The sequence below is a fragment of the Telopea speciosissima genome, chromosome 10, assembly GCF_018873765.1.
Source record: "Telopea speciosissima isolate NSW1024214 ecotype Mountain lineage chromosome 10, Tspe_v1, whole genome shotgun sequence".
Lineage (NCBI taxonomy): Eukaryota > Viridiplantae > Streptophyta > Magnoliopsida > Proteales > Proteaceae > Telopea > Telopea speciosissima.
The window spans coordinates 32,712,692-32,730,307 of record NC_057925.1 but is presented as its reverse complement, the minus strand read 5'-3'; the positions used below and the strand labels follow the sequence as shown (position 1 = coordinate 32,730,307).

Genomic DNA, 17,616 nt, shown 5'->3' with positions numbered 1-17,616 from the left:
CAATTCTGGTAAATATGATGAAGTGTAGAACATTGATGGCACAATTGTAAATACAATGAAATTTATAAGGACGGCAGCAGAATTTTAATTATGGCAACTGCAACAACTAACACAAAAGGGAATGGAATCTCACGTATAAGGTGAAGGGCAAACTGGGAAGTGGGTGAATAAAAAGAGAAAACAGAATTAATAAAAGACTGAGGGGCAGTGTAGGAATAGAAAATAAGAAAAGAAAAAGTCAGGATGTGGGGATAGAATTGGAATAAAAGAGAGGAGAAAGGGAATCAAACGAACAAAAATAGAGGAAGTGGGTTGTTACCATTTCTGGAACTGAGAAGCGTAAAAAAAAAAATGGCGGAAGAAGATTTAGACGATGGCTGGAAGTCGACTTTGCAGTCGAAACAGAGGGCCAACGGAGACTTCTACTTTGATTAGGAGTGGGAGTCTACCGAACCAGAGAGGAGACGGCGGGAGAAGTGCTGCGATGCGAGGGAGCCGAGCAGGGATGGGACAACTCGTGGCTGGGAGTTTCAACTAGGTATGTAAATTTCTTTCTTTTTCTGCTTCGAGTCTCCGTTCCTCTTCTTCTCGAATTTTTTTTTTTTTTTTTTTTTTCTGTTTCTGGTTTATGGAGGAATCCTATGGGGTGGAATCGAAATGATGGAGTTGGGGAGGTGGATTTCTGTGGGAGAAGGATGAATGGATGGGGTTTTCTGTGTTTTTTTTTTGGTTCGCTGTTACAACGAGGAAGAAAGGAATGGGAAGGTGGGTTGGGTTCTGCTAAGAGGATGGAACGAGGGGAAGGTGGGTTGGGTTCTGCTAAGAGGATGGAACGAGGGGAAGGCGTGGTCGCTGGAGTCTTAAGGGTTTTTTTCTTTTTTTTTGGGTCATTGTGATTGAATCCTCGCATGGGAAAGGGAAGTTGGTAAGGGTGGTTCTGTGAACAAGGGTTGGGACTGGGTTTTAGTGGGCTGTGGGTTGTTGCGGAAGATGAGAAAGAGAGAGTTCTGGAGCCTTGAAGTTGCAGCAGAATCTGGGCAGAGAAACTGAGCTGCAGGTGTGCAGCAGCTCTCCAATTGGTAGTGTGAACAGTAGCAGGCCTATCAGTCTATGTGAGGATTAGGAGCTGAATCAGGTATTCAAAAGGTACTATTGCAGAGGATTGTTACAGTCTCACAGCAGCAGCAGCAGAGATCAAGTGGAGGGAGATGAAGAAGATAGAGAGATAGAACAGAGTAGAACCAGAAACGAAGAAGAAGAAGAAGAATAGAATAGGGAAAAGAGATCACAAGCGAAGGGAAGATGATGGGATCCTTTGGCTCTGATACCAGATAATGGGGGACAAAATAGGAGAGGGGAAATCTGAGAAGAAATCAGAGGGGGGGGGGGGGGGGGAGAAGAAGCCATGAGAAGAAGGGGGGGGGGTGTGCACACGCACAAACTCAATTTTCTTTTAATTCATTTTTGCATAATCATAATACGTTGGTTACACATCTATTTATAAAACCCCAAAAAAATAAAGACTCCTAATTACTTACTAAAACCAGGCTAACTAAAATAGAAACCCAATAAAACTCAAATTGGAAATTTCCCTGTGTCTAATAACTACCTTAAAATAAAAGATTACATAATAATTTCCCAAATAAAATAAACTTCCTAAAATCCTATTAGATCCAAACACTCAAACTGGATCCGGTTCAATTGGGTTTGGGTCGGTCCAATGTAGTACACCAGTTGGATCGGCTCAGTCTAAGATTGTACTGCATCAGTATGTCTAGTTTGCTTTGCTAGAATGAAAGCATCACAATGAAAATCATTCAAATTACATAACTTGGTAAAAGCAGGAAATAACCTAGAAATAATTCTCAAAGGGGGGTGTCCAAGCCTACAATACCAAGTATCTAAATCTTGAAGAGATTTAGTGGATGTCTCAGGGGAAGAAGCCACTGTAGATAATGTAAGGGAAGGCTTCTCCAACACGTACATGCCACCTTCCATCCTACCAGAGCCAATCGTACTGCCCGTTTCCAGATCCTGGAACACATAATGAGAAGGGAAAAAAATGACTTTGCAATTCAGTTCACGAGTAATACTACTAATAGATAACAGATTAGTAGAAAAATTTGGAACATGAAGAACTGAAGACAATGAAAGGGAAGGTGAATATTTAATAAGACCTTTCCCAGAAATTGGAGAAATAGAACCTTTAGCCACCCTGACTTCACTATTACCAACCAATGGAGAATAATGGGAAAAATATGAAGGGGAACTGGTCATGTGATCTGTAGCTCCAGAGTCAATAATCCATGGAACTTAACAGAGGAGCTATGACCACAAAGCCAAATACCTAAAGTGGAAGGAGCAGAACCATCAGGGGAAGGTGCAGTGGTGGCAGAGGCTACACTGGCATGGGCCGAAGGTGCTGAAGTCCAAGTTTCCAGCCTAGACATCAAACGATGTAGGTTGCTCAGCTCATCGGTAGAGAGAGGTGCATAAGAAGAATCCTCCTCAGTGACAGATTGATGGGCAGCACTGCCTACAGACCGTGGCTGACTATGCCCACGAAATTCTGGTGGGCGACCATGTAACTTCCAAAACTGATCCTTGGTTTGACGTTCCTTTCCATAGTAATCACACTTTACCGGAGGTTTACCAGGTTGAGCAGTACCATGAACAGGGGCTCCACTAGACCCAGAGGCAGGGGCTGAAATCCCCTTGGTAGACCCAGAGATAGGGGTAGTGTAAAGAGTAGCACGCTCTGCAGGTGGGGGATGAACCATGGCTGCCCGCCTGCCCTCCTCGGAAGCCACGATTGCATAAGCGTGTTCAAGAGAAGGGAATGGATCCCTATTAGGCACATGGGAACGACTTTGGTCATACTCTATATTCCCTCTTGCGATAGGCCATGGTGTCATCCTGGCATGTAGCGGTAAATTTCCCATAAAAATCCAAGGTCTGCCAAATACCTCGCATGGTATTGTAGTACTGTCTGAGAGTAAGATCCTTCTGCTCCTAAGTATGAATTTTCCGACGGAGTTCATAACACTGGGCTGCATTACCAACCTTGAGTAGGTTTCTTTGGTAATACTCCACACAACAATAACATTCTCCAAAAGGAGATAACTTTGGGAGATGGAAGGATCAATAGTACTGAGAAGAAAGGACATCACTAAACATTTATCAATGTCCCATTTATCTTGAGCCTTGCCAATAGTAGTAGGACGAACATAAGTGCCAGTCAAATGGCCAATCAAACAACAGGAACCCACAACAAGGGAAACAAATCTTGACCACATGAGGTAATTGTTCCTTTTAAGTGTGACAGAGTTAGTCTGGAATGTTGGAAAATCCTTCTCATGATGCACAAAGGATCCTCCCTGTCCAAAGGAAATAGTGGAGTTGTCAGCGTCAGACATGTCTGCTAGTTACGGAAGCCAAATCTCTCAACCCCAAAAATAGAAGCACCACATAAAAATCTCCAAATATAAGGAAAGAAGATTTAGATCATAATGGTGGAAGAAAAAAAGCCCTTGGTGGGATCAACTCACCACCAAGGGAAAGAAGAAGTGGAAAACAAGGAGGCGACCCCCGGGAAAGCGAAAAGAGGAGTTGCAAGGCGGCTGACGGTGGTGATAGGTTAGGCAGTAGGATGGTGGTGGTGAAGGTGGTTAGAGGCGGTTGTGGCGGTGTGTCTCGCGAGAGAGAGAGAGAGAGAGAGAGTCGCGAGAGGGAGAGGTTAGGCGGAAGGGTGAGGCGGAGGCAGAAAGGGTGGCTGGGTCGCAAGGTGGTGGCAGTGGTGCTACAGTGGCAGCGGTGTTGGTGGAGGTGGTGCGACGTGAGGGGAGGAGGCGCCGGTGATCTTCTTAGGCATCCATAAGGACACGAAACCCTAGGTTGATCATCATTCCCTCTGATACCATGAAGGAATCAATCTTGGGAATTGGGGAATGACTTGTGTCATTATGACACACAACTCACTTTATTTATAATAATTGAAAATGGAGAAAAGACAAGAATGCCCTTAGGGCAACATTACAATATTACCTAGGACAGAATTACCCTTAATTCCATATTGCAACAGGAAACATCTAATCACCATAGGGTGGGTGCGAGAAGCTTAGCCAAATATTCCTTAAATCTAATTTCAAAAGGTAACTTATGGCTACACTGGCCAATGGGGGAAACAAACCATAAGGCAAAAGGTCATTTTGTGTTAATATTTGACCTTACTCAGTTCTGAATGACAAAAGAGACAAGAGGGTGCCACCTATGTATAACATATACTAATATATTTTGGTGAAGATTGTTGGGGGTCATATAGAATTATTTGTACTCTGTGTTTCTTTTTCATAGCATGCTACCTCTTGAAGATTTTCCAAAAACCTTAGGGGTCCATGGCTTCTTTAGTGTATTGATATGCTACTTTTATTTTAAACGTTTTCTTTCCTTTTATATCTCATCTAATTTGTCTGCTTTACATTTCCCTCAATCATTTTCCACTCTGTATCTATAGGTATAGACATGTAGATGATCCCATTTAGTTGGGATAAGGCTGAGTTGAGTTTAGTTGCATGTATAGCTATAGACATGCTTGTCTCTAAAGTTCATTTTTTAACCAATTTTATGACTTTCATATTACATGTTGGAAATTGCATCTAGAATGAAACTTATTGTTGGATAGACGGTGATTGGGACAACAGGTCCACAAGGTTTGGGCACTTGGCAAATATTTACCCCATCATGGGAGAACTCTTTTGTGTATGTATATTTTCCAAAAAGTCCAAATAAAATGACTGAAATATCAGTACCCAATAATAAATTTACTGAAATATTCAAAATTTCTATTTTGGCAAACAAAACTAAAGGTGAAAATTGGACAAAGTTGAAAATTTTAGTTATTGAATTCCTCCTAAGCATAGTTAATAGAACAGTCTAGATGTATTTTTTGTAGATATTGGTGTTTGAAAGAGGCATTTATCAAGGCCATAGGAGCTGGGGTAGGTTTTAGGTTGGACAGGCTGGAGTTTCATCACACTGATTGGAGCGACATATCAGTCCATATTGATGGGGAGGAATCGACAGAATGGAAATTTTTCCTTTTCGAGTTAGGAGGCAAACAGCATTATGTAAGTCTGATATGAAGTTTTTTCTCTTAGTACTTTTCCCCTTCCTAGTTTTGTCCCTTTACAAAAATATCTGCATTTCCATTGGCTTTCCAAAAAGCTCATAAATCATTTTGGTTGTTTTGATTAGGGAAAAGGCTGGGTATGTCAGTGGTATACCATAAGTTAGCACCCTATCTATGTGTCTATCTCTCTCTATTCCTCCCTTTGAGGGGTAAGGGAATCATTTCAAAGAGGGAAAGAGAGCGATAGACACATAGGATGCTAGCTTATGGTATACCGCTAGCATACCCATCCCTCTCCCTTTTGATTATCATCTGCGTTGTTTCTAATGTTTCTGATGTGGATTATGGAATCATAGGTTTCTGTAGCAAAGGGTCACCCAAGAATGGCCAATAAGAGTTACAAGCAAACTTTGAAGGGTTCAGAGTTTGAATATGATGAGTATTATTTAGGTCTTCAGCTTCCTAATACAGGTTTTGTGTCTCGTACAATAGAACAATTAATTCCAGACTCCCACTCAGTAAGTTATAATATCCATCGCAGTAGAAGTGAACATGATGTAACTGAAGCTTAAGACCAGTTCATACTTGAGAGCAAAACTGTAATTGAAGTGTGCTTCTTTAACTTTTTGCATGGTTGTTGAGTTTTGGATACATACAGCAAAATAATTTAGATCTTTAGGGAAGGTTGACAGACTGAAGCACAAAATAGAGTGATTTGGATTTTACACAAAACTTGCAAAGATGAAGCAAATTGTCGCTTTTGATGTGTTTCACTGCTGCCCAGAAATTTGTTCCATGCTTGTATGAGAGTGATTTGGCAAAAAATACAAGAAAGTGGAAATTACAAGATTACACAAAAGTAAGTCTTAGTTTACAAAAAGTCGTCAAATTGCTTTTGCGAGGGCTAATTGAAGCGAGTACCAGAATGAAAGGTCATGTGACTTCGGTCTCGGATCTGATGTGCTCTAGAAGATTGGGTATTCAAGTGCAGCATCACCTTCCCCAAAAAAGTGATGAAATTTTCTGGTGTAAACCAGAGATTAGATGGTTAAAATTGAATACTGATGGGTGCTCTCTTTGGGAACCCAAGTAGGGCTGGTGCAGGAGGAATTTTCAGAGATCATTTTGGAAAGGTGGTGTTTGCCTTTAAAGATTTTATGGGGGTTAAAAAAATAAAACTTTGAAGTGGAGTTTGTTGCCCCCATTTTCGGGTTGCAGAAAGCAAAGAACTTGGGTACATAGAGACTTCGTATTGAATGTGATTCAACATCAGTGGATGCTTCATTCCAATTTGGTATTATTCTTTAGGTCTTGATGCAGGATTGGTGGTTGGTTGAGCCATTGGCATCTATTGTTTGGAAATCAACCATTATTTTAGAGTGGTTAATCTGATAGCAGTTTTTTGGCGACGATCTTCTGTGTATCCATTTCAGTTTCCTTTTCGGTTAAAGGAGCAATTATAGAGGGATGTAGAGTGCAGACCTCGTTTCAGATTTTGTTAAATTCTTTCTTGTGATGTTTGGTTTTCTTGTTGATTGCAATGTCGAAGGTGGGGATTTTCATTGCATATGTATTCTGTATTTGTTTGGGTATGCTGAGCCGTTATTTCTGTAATTATTATTTATTTTTCTAATATATTCTTTCTGATCCTTTAGTAAAATAGAAAAAAAAACTACCTGAATCGTTGGTTTAACTAAATTACTCACATTTGAAATGGGTATTACAAAACTACTCACAACAGAGAACAACACCACATCTGCTTATTGTTTGGACATTTTTGCCCCAAAATTTCCTCTACCATCACTGTCGACTCTTCGATCATCTTCTCGATTGCATACACATATACACATCGCCCACCCATAGCACCATGCTCATGTGCGGAGTTCACACTCAGTTGTACACTTGCACCTATGCCATGCAACGCCCAAATGCTACACAGCCCCTACGCATCTCCCAGCTGCTTCCCATTACTAGCAATACCCGCCGCTGCCTTGTCAAACAAGCTGCTTTGCCCATTGCCTTGCGCATCTCACGCTTGCGCTTCCCACCAGCCCCTACATTGTTGCCCTCTCCACCTCTACCCCATAACAACCACTGTTGCAATTGTCATTACCCACTACAATCGGCGTCATCGATTCCAATCACCCACTGCTCTACATCTCAATTCAGTTGCTGCCACCTCCCAACACCTCACCCTCGTGCATCGCCTCCTCCCTCCCCATCTCCAAAACGCATCCATACCCTTAAGCACCACCTCCCTGTCATTGCCCACCAGCCCCTTCTCCTCCCTGGGCACGTCTCTTCCCCCTGTGCATCACCGCCGCCTCATTGCTACCGTTGCCTAAATAGAATGGACATGGGCCCAAGGCCCTATCCAAGCTGCCCACAAGGGGCAGGCCGGACCCAATCTGCATGTGGGAGAGGGAGCCGGCCACTTAAGTGGTTGACTCTCTCTCTCCCTCTCTTTGTTGATTCCTATTATGAATCTACAAAGGGGCCTTAGGGTATTTGGTTATATATAGATGACCTCTAAACCCTAAGGCCATAACATCAGTAACAAAGATTTGTCTCTCTCCCTACTCTCCAAGTAATTGTGTGCTCTTGGGATTCCATCTCTTCCCGAGGATTTGTGGTGTAGAGTTTTTCTTCATGGAGAAATCTTTCAAGATATTTGAAGATCGTGAAGGAGATCGTTCGAGTTCGTGAAGCCAGTAACCGAACTCGTATGAGATCCTCTTCTGTTGCATTCTCATCTCCGTTCATGTAACACCCTAACGGGTGATGATTTATTTACATTGGTATCAGAGCTATAGGGTTTGGTTCGCTTTCGATTTGAAAAGAGAAATTGTGTTTTTTGTTGGGGTTTCTTGAGACTTGCAACCAGCGGCGGTGCACATTGCTATAGCAGTGCACATGCACCACAGTTGGCTGTCATCGCAACACAGAGGCCTACATGCGTGCACGCTGTCGCTGCTGCTGTTGCTGGCCCTTGCGTGTGCTAATAGACCCTGCTGCACCTATGCGGCCCTCGTGGCTTGCATCCCCTGCACTTGTGATGGCCTGCACTCACGACTTGCTACTGGCTTGTGGCGCATGCATTAGATTCAGCAATTTTTTTTTTGTTTTGCTGTGGCCTAAATCGATCTCTTTGATCTGTGCATTGCCTTCTATTTTTCCTATTACTCATAATGCAAATAAAGGTTCTGTTCATATTAACAATAACCCATTGTGTATGATGTAATAATTGCATTGCTTGATAAAAGTTGCACTGATGGCATTAATTTTTTTTTTAAAAAGAAGGCAAATTCGATTATGGGTTTTTGGGGCTGTGGGTCATTAAAGACTAATGTAAGACCTTGGCAGCAAGCTCAATGCCTACAGTCGGACTATTTCAATACCAAAAAACAAAAGGTAGGATGAAGTTTTTTTTTTTTTTTTAAAACCTTGATTTTAGGGGTTTTGGGAAGGAGATGAGTGAAGTGAGAATCCCTTGACCCAAACCTTTTCTTTTTTCTAATTGCGTTAAATCGTGGTTGTGTGCCATTAGATTGCATGCGTGGCGGCAAAAGACAACCACAAAATAAAAAAAAATTAGGGTTTTGCAAGAAGGTGGGTGAATAGAGAATCTCTTCTCCCACATTCTTATTTTGCCCTAAATTGAGTTATTATTGTATGGTTGTGGGCCTCAATTATTATTTGGTTTTAATTGCCCTTGAGTTTTTATTTTTGCTTTAATGTGTTTGCAAATTTAAATTGGCAATTTTACCCTCACGTGGTGGTATTGATTTTGTTTGACTCGTACCATTAGGAAAACGATGTCAAACCTCATTCCATGTAATCCATGTTATTTATTATATATTCTATGGGATGGAAAATTTATTGGTGCTTATGTAAGGGATATATTTTGTGTATGTGCGATAGAGTTGGTATTTAAACGTGATGCAAAGTGCGGTGCTCCCTAATAGTGATATAGTAGAATTTTTTAATGTAAAGAGATGGTTGTAATTTAAATTTTATTTTTTGAGAAGCCATGTAAAGAGAAGCTACTACACTGTGTATCACTTTCTTGTATTGATTCGACATATCACTTCAAATACCAAATTGGATTCCTTTAGTGGGATCTTTGCACACTTGGTGTATGACGCAATCTTTTGTGGTTTGGAGATGCCCATTCCTCCTTGTTTATTTGTTCGAAATCGATTAAACTCATACGTCCCCCCAAATCCACACTCACATGTGAGATTTGATTATGAGTCTAGCAAAATTTTTGGTTTCACCATGCGGAGTAGGAAATCATTAATTTTAATTAGGGCTTCTTGAACGAATTTTTTTAAATGTGTACTAAAAGTCCACCTTGCGCATTTTGATATGTAGTAATGGCCATCAAGTCCGTTGTTGCTGACCTTAACGAAGGCAATAAGTTGGATGACACCAACTATGACATGCAGCATCGCAAGATTAAATTCTTGCTAAATGAACAAGAATGCCTTGAACACCTGGATATTGAAATGGCAAAACCCAATGAGGGTACTACTTCCTGACACCGTCAAGATAAAGAGGCCTATGATGCTTGGTTTAAAAGGGATCGTAGTATGTGTTTTATTATACTAAGCTGCATGCACGACGATCTCATAGGCACATATGAGAAATCTGAGACTGCCAAGTCCATGTGGGACTAGGTCAAGTTAGACTGTGGGGGTACATGAACTAAGAAGTTGAGGGTCATGATCTTGAAGTTTGAGATGTACCAAAAGGACCCTAAGCACACCATGACTGAATACCTTAGGGTTGTGAAGGACATGGTAAGAAAATTAGATGATGTTGGGATAAACCTTACCGATGAGCAGCAAGTTCAAGCCGTTATTAGGACGTAACCTGATTCCTGGGCCTAAATGAAAATAGTTCTCACACACAACGACAGTGCCAAAGCTCAATGACATTGCCGCTCATGTGCAACTAGAGGCGAAGCGCTTAGAGGCGACCCAAACACAAGCCCTTGTTGCCCAAGCGGGGCAGCTTAAGACTTTTGGGTCTAAGCACAAGAGACAAAGGAAAATAGGGATCAAGGACAAACTCAAAATGTTGTACCAAGTGGAGGCAAGTCCACCAAGCGTAAATGAGGCAAGCGTGGTGGCAAAAGAGACCTATCCAGGGTCAAATGCTATAACTGCCAGAAGATGGGGCACTTTGCTCGTGATTGCATTGAGACAAAGTAGGTACCATTTCTACCTCACTCTCCTTGTACTTTTGTATGTACACATGTTTTGATTGCCCACACTCAATCTGACTGGATTGTGGATATAGGAGCAACAAGACATATAGCTCGTGATCAAGGGGAATTTGTAGATTATATGAAAGTTTCGGATGGTGCCCAAAATATCTACATTGGAAATGGCATACGTGAAGCGGTTCGAAGAGTTGGTACCTATCAGCTCACCTTCCGCACTGGGCGCACCTTACTTCTTCATGATGTGCTATATACACCGGAAGTTCAGCATAATCTACTTTTAGTGACAACACTTTTACCTTTACGATATTCATTTATTTTTTTATGGTGCTTTGATGCAGTTACACTTTAATGGTGTTTTATTTGGACAATGTTTGTTTGAGAACGATTTTATTAAATTAGATTTAGTAAATCTTGTTGTTTATTCTTCATCTTTAATTATTGATACTGATAAGAATTCAGAGTTTGTTATGTGGCATGTTAGACTAGGGTACATAGGTCATGATAGGATGACAAGGCTAGCTAGAGAAGGCCTTCTTGGCCAACTCGCTAAGGTCAACCTGCCGACATTGGAACCTTGTTTGGTCGGAAAGGCCCATCGGAAACCTTTTGGAAAGGCAATTCGAGTAACCCAGACCCTAGAGCTTGTCCATTCAGACATCTGTGGACCGATGAATGTGAAGGTATGCCATTGTGCTTCTTACTTCCTTACCTTGATTGACGATTATTCATGATACAGTTATGTTTATCTGATCGCTCACCGCTACAAGACATTAGATTACTTTAAACGTTTTGTAGCAGAGGTTGAGAATCAACAAGGCACGAGCTTAAAAACTTTGCGAATTGGCCGAGGACGCGAATACTTCTCTGACCAGTTTAAAGAACAATGTGAGGAAAAAGGAATTACCAGACAGTTGACTATTCCTCACACCCCGCAACAAAATGGTGTCACAGAGCGAAGGAATAGAACACTTCTAGACATGATTAGGTCGATGATGGCACAGGCCAACCTCCCAATATCTTTTTGAGGGGACACTCTTTTAACCGCTGCCTCGGATATACATAGTCAGTTCCGTCCACTCCCTATGAATTATGGAAAGGCATAAAACCTACTTTGGGGAACATGCGACCATGGGGATGTGCTGGTTATGTTCATAGTTGTTCGTGAAATAAAATAACCGCAAGCGTACGGGTCAATGTAGCTAATGGGTTGATCTCAGGGAGATAAGCCACTCTATCTTATTTACTTGAAGTAACGCGAGAGTGAACCAATTGCAGTGATTAATTAGACTAAACTAACGGTCCTAACACATGCATCTATCGATTCTAATGGCCTAACCATTCATCACCTAACCTACCAAAATCTAACACGGAATACGGGATTGATTGATGGATTGAAATATCACAACCACACAAATGAAAACCTAGATCTAAGAGTAAAGAAATTACTAAACCAGAAATTGCTTGAGTCAAATTCGACAAAGCTTTCTCTACCGAACTTGAATTCACATCCACATCTACCAACCTGAAAATCAAAATAAAAATCTAACATAAGAACATAGTAAGTCATGAGAATGAGAATAATCCAAAATAAAATCCCAACATAAGAACTTGAAATAAAGAGAATGAGAATGGAAAGAAAAATGAAAATAAGATCGACTACTTCCTTTTACCAAACTTGCAATTGATGTTGATGATTATTGTGTTGACTGAACTTGAATGAAACTTGAAGTGTTGTTGATGAAGCTCGCGTTGTTTGAATGGAAGAACGCCCACTCTCTCTCTCTAGAACCCTTAATCCCTCTCACAAGAATTGGAAATCCTAGAGCTAGAAAGCTTGAAAATAAAAATTACTCTAGAAGGCTTGCAGAAAAAAAAAAAAACTGAATTGAAATTGCATTAATTGAAGAATACAACTTGAGAACTCAATGAAGAAGACAATTCCCCAAAGGAGAAATATAAAACTACACCTCTCAAGCTCACCCCCCTTGGCCCACGATTTTTCTCCCTCTTATACAATTTTTTACACAAAAAAAAATTTTACACCACACCCCTCCACGATTTTCTTTCCCTTATTTGATTCCCATATTATTTTATTTTTTTCTTCTTTTTTTAATACCCAAAATTACACCTAATAAAAGATAGAAGGTCTCTCTTTCCAAAAAAAAAAATGTTGGGTAGGTGGGGTTGTAAAGAGCAAAGAGAATCCTTCCACCTATTTTCTTTCCTTCTTTTCCTCCATGCAATCCAATTCCAATATTTTTCTCCATCACGGTTTTGGGTTGTGAGATGGTGAGATCTTGAGAGAAAAATTAGGGACTCCCCTTGATAGAACACGTTGGATGAGAGAGGTGATTTGATTGCTTCCTTTCCCTTGTGCTCCACGATTTCTTGACCATGAGATGTGGAAGAATTGAGATAAAAGAGGAAACACAATCTCCTTGAATAAAGATCCATCCAAGTAGGTGTGTAGGAGATAAATTAGACAAGATAAATCTCCTCCCTTCAAGCAAAATTCGGTCCATATATTGTGGTGAGGTGGAGACAAAATAGGAAAGATAAATCTCCAAAATTCCAAAATCCTTCTCTCCCTTGAAAACGTGTAAGTGGGTCCCATGACTATTTTCTCTCTCCTTTGAAAGTGAAAAACGCAGAAAGGGGGTCTTTGCATTAGAGAATCTCAACCCTTGATCATGATTGTCTTCTTTGATGCCAAATATACCCCTGAAAAATCGTAGACTGGCCCAGGCTTGCATTCCAGCTCATTTTTGGCCCATTATTCTTTTCTGGCCCAAAAAGAATAATCGCATGTATGGATGTCAAAACTAATGCGTACTCTTAATGCATCACGTCCATCTTGCTCAGAATTCAGTCATCTTCACCACCATGAAAAGAAACTGGATCACTTTAAGTGTAAATTTGAAGATATGACGCCTGATAGTCTGGAACAGCCTTCAAGCTCACAAATGGACCTAAAACCTGAAAATGACAGAAAATACCCAAGGTTGCTCCATTCTAAGTATGTAAATGCATGCTTTATGCCCTAATATCTCACACATAAATGTGCTCATTCATAGTACCTCCCATAAGTTTGGAAAACTTGACCCTAGAGCTAAAAAGAACATTTTTATAAGGTATTCTGATAGCTCAAAAGGCTATGTCATGTACGGTGAACACCACAACGGAGGAATCATAGAGACAAAGTCATGCAATGTAGATTTTCTTGAGACCAATTTCCCTAGTATAAGAGATACTAGTAGGGATCTTGACCTCTTTGAGATAGAGGCTGATGAACACGTTTCACCTCTTCTTGGTGAGGGTGGGGAATTAACTCATCCAATAATCGCAAGAGAGGGTGAGAGTGGTCATTAGGCTAGTGAGAGTGTGCCACCTAGTGAGAGCACACAACCCGATTCTCAAGACCCTTTTACGCATAGGAGCACATGTGGACACATTTCTCATCGTCGTTTTGACGGGAATGTTTTCATTTGCGCTCCAAGGGATGAGGATGAGCCAGCTTCAATCGGTGAAGCGTTTTCCTCTCCAGCTAAGAAAATGTGGCAAGCTGCTATGGAAGATGAGTTGAGTTCTATGAGTAAGAACCAAGTCTGGGAGTTAGTTGATCTTCCACCTAAGCATAAAGCCATCGGGAACAAATGGCTCTTGAAGGTCAAATGCAAGGCAGATGGTTCAATTGACAAGTACAAAGCATGCCTTGTGGCAAAGAGATATACCCAAAAAGAGGGTATAGACTATGATGAGACGTTCTCCCCTGTGGTGAGAATGGCCTCTATTCGCCTTATTCTGGCCATTGTTGCAAAATTGGATTTGGAACTCTACCAAATTGGATGTTAAAACTACTTTTCTCAATGGAGAACTGGACGAAGAGATCCTCATGGCTCAACCAGTGGGCTTTGAGGTGAAGGGACAAGAGCGCAAAGTTTGCCGTCTCAAACGTTCCATAGCCTTAAGCAGTCGTCCAGGTAGTGGTAAATTAGATTTTCTAGCAATGTGGGGAGAAAACATGCGCGCTTGTATGTAAAAAGGTCTATGTGTGTACTTTTTTTTTTAATTCGAATATTATCTGGGACCCGGGCTGGCCCCTATCATTTTATTAATAATCAAATCAAAATAAAAGAATGAATACAAGGGGGGGGGGGACATTCCCGCCTTACCCCAGCCCGAAGAAACAAAAGCACTCTCACTCATAAACCTAGGATCAAAAGACCTTAACCACCGCCCAAAAAAGATCGTACATCATTTACGAATAACAGGGAGACCCACCGCTTCGTCACTAGATATTTTTTTACGATTCAGAGGGAGATCCACCCAAGAATGAAATATAGAGTTGGATGTCGAGTTACAAGCATAGTTAGCTAACCAATCCACCGCTTTGTTCCTGTTTGAGTTTAAAATAATAACCGCAAGCGTACGGGTCAATCGTAGCTACGGGTCGAACACGAGGAGGTCAACCTTGAATAAATTTTCACTTTTAATTAACGCGAAGTGTACAACTTACCAAATATGGAAACAACCTATATATAGAAACTACCAATTATGGAAACGAGCAAATATAGAAGCAACTAAATTACCAAAGATAACAAATTAAAAATAGAAACTAGGGCAACCACTAAGGTAATGGATGAATTAAAAATAAGACAGTCACTTGGGAATGAGTTCCACCATGAGAATTAGGGCAGATCAATGACTAGCATATTAGGGCAAAGCATGCATACGGCCTAAGTCTATAAGATATGCAGCACGACTCATATACGGCTAACATATCCTATGAAAACAGTGCTCATACAACATACAATGTAAACAAAAAAAAAAAAAAAAATACATGAACATAATGGTGTCACAATGGATACGGCTAACGAACATGTATATAGTTTCCCTTGGAATGACATACAAGCTGTGGGCGGTCATCCATCATAAGTCCAATATTGATCATGTCCATTAATCACATAGACAATGCTAGCCATCAATTCTTCCTTCTCTCATGGTTTCACCCACTCCCAAAAGGAGAGGTTTAGCTAGCCATGAAAGCAATGAAGAGGGAATGAAGGATTGATGGAGAAAAAGACAGAGAAATTATTAAAACTAAAATTTATAAGAAGAAGAATTTAGTTGATTCGAATAACTCCAATGAAGATGATTCCGTCACTTGAATCCCATCACTTGAAGCCGCATCCAATATTGAAGAACAAATTATCAAAATGTATAATGAAGATTACGCATATGATCGAAGGGATGGGGAAATAAAATTTATCCTAACAATGATTCTATAAAAAAATAAAATTACATATGATAACCTAATTACATAAGATCTAAAAAGTAGAAATAAAAAGAAGATGATGAAAGATCGGGTATATCGAAGAGGAACGGCACTACTGCTGTTATTATCATTCTAGAATAGAAAATTAAAACTGAAAAAGAAAAAACGAAGGACTGAAGGGAGAGAGCGGCTGGAGTGCGGTCAAGATGGGTTTTATGTGGGGGAGAGAGCTCGTGAAAGGGCGATGGGGAATTTAAGAGGAAGTGGGAGAGAGAAGATATAGAAACCGAATTTACCAAAATAAAAGAAATACAATCCGAGAGAGAATCCGAGAGAGTTAGGAGAGAGATTAGAGAGAAAAGATATTTTTCTCATTTTTTTTATTATATTTTTTTATCCTAAAATCCAACTTCACTAAGAATCGTTTTTGGGCTATATCTTTTTATCCTAGGTCCAGATGGAACTAACCCGAGAATTAAAGTTACACCATTTTAAATTCCGGACAATAGGAGCCCAATATCCGATATCTTTTGAAAGATTCTTGATTCTCCAAAATTACCGTTATGCCCCTATACTTGATTTTTCTCTCTTCTTCTTCTAAACTCGAATCGGCTCTAATCAAGTGACTTCCGATGTTGCGCATTGGAAAGCTAACCCGACTGAAGTCTTCAACCTTGTAATCCGGCATTTGGCGGTCCAATTAGACATGTATTCTCCACTTTGACCAAAATGCCCCTAAACCTGAAAAATGACAAAAAGTACCCGAGTAGCACTGTTCAATGTGGTAAAATGAATGCTTTATATCCTAAGATTTCACACATAAATGTGCTCATCAGATTCCCCCACATTTGAATGTTACTTGTCCCCAAGTGAACAAAACAAAAACTAATCTAGAATGCAAAAATCCTAACTCACTTTCGTAGGAATCACGGTTGCACTTAGCATGTGCAACAAGCCTTTAAACCCCTAGGTTATCCTTAGTGGACGAGTTGTGTCTCGTGAGTGTTTGCAGTGAATATACACACAAAATTCAATTTGTAAATCCATACTATAGCCAAGATAAGGAATGCAACCCCAAGATAATTTACTTTGAGATTTTCTAGATATTCCCCCACACTTGAACTTTATTATCCCACTCTGAGTTGGAGAATTATCATACATCTAACTTGGGGAGGTTTGGGGTCAGGTGAGTCACATTGTTTTTCCTTGAGATTAGATCGAGTAGGTCATCAAGGCTACAAAAGATTTCAGCTCGGAACCTTGGTAGAACCCTTAAACATATGCACACTTTCAATTTCACTTCGATTTCACTTTGCCATACATTTTCAAGTATTGAACTCAAGTTTCCCTCCACTACAATTGGCTTGAATGACATGCAGGGCTTGCACTAGACACCCAAGTTACTAAGTAGTGTTGGAATAGATTCTCAGTGCATATATCATTTGATTGTCACATTGTGGCTTTAGACATTAATGCAGTATGAGTTCAAACTTCTTCTTCTTTTTTTTTTTATTATTTTTTTTTAAATTTTTTCAGCACACACTACTCCAATCCGTGCAATGTCTTGACTTCTTAAGCTTTCTAAGTGGCTCTTGTAACGAGCTTTAAGCAAATTACTCTCAAACCAGACGATTTTAAGGAATTAGGTGTAAAACACCCCTCGGGCTTACTTACTTAAACCAAATAGGCTACAAGCCAAGACTGGATCAAAGAGCAAATAAATTTTTTCTTCTTGGCAATCAACTATATTATACAAGTGTATTATGGTTCAACCTTAGCACCTAACCAAAACTCATGTAAACAGGATGACTAACAAAATCGGCTCTCTCAGTAGACAATGTACTTTCAAAGAATTTAAAATCCCTTTGATCTGTATATTCCAATTCCCTCCTCAGTGCGAAAATTTTTATTACTTCAAAGTGTAGGGTATTTTGGATGCTCTCAAAATCTTTTAGAAAAGTAAACTAAAGAGGCTACACACTC

The 17,616-nt window shown here is 40.3% G+C and overlaps 1 protein-coding gene across 1 annotated transcript in view; it reads left to right on the top strand.

Annotated features, from left to right (window-relative positions):
* LOC122641575 (L-aminoadipate-semialdehyde dehydrogenase-phosphopantetheinyl transferase-like) overlaps positions 1–5,794 on the top strand; it is a 48,875-nt gene extending 43,081 nt beyond the window's left edge. Inside the window, exons 4-5 of the mRNA XM_043834852.1 lie at positions 4,952–5,126; positions 5,485–5,794. Of these exons, the coding sequence (XP_043690787.1) occupies positions 4,952–5,126; positions 5,485–5,700 (391 nt within the window). The 3' untranslated portion in view covers positions 5,701–5,794. The remainder of the gene's footprint in view (positions 1–4,951; positions 5,127–5,484) is intronic.
* The last annotated feature ends 11,822 nt before the right edge of the window (positions 5,795–17,616 follow it).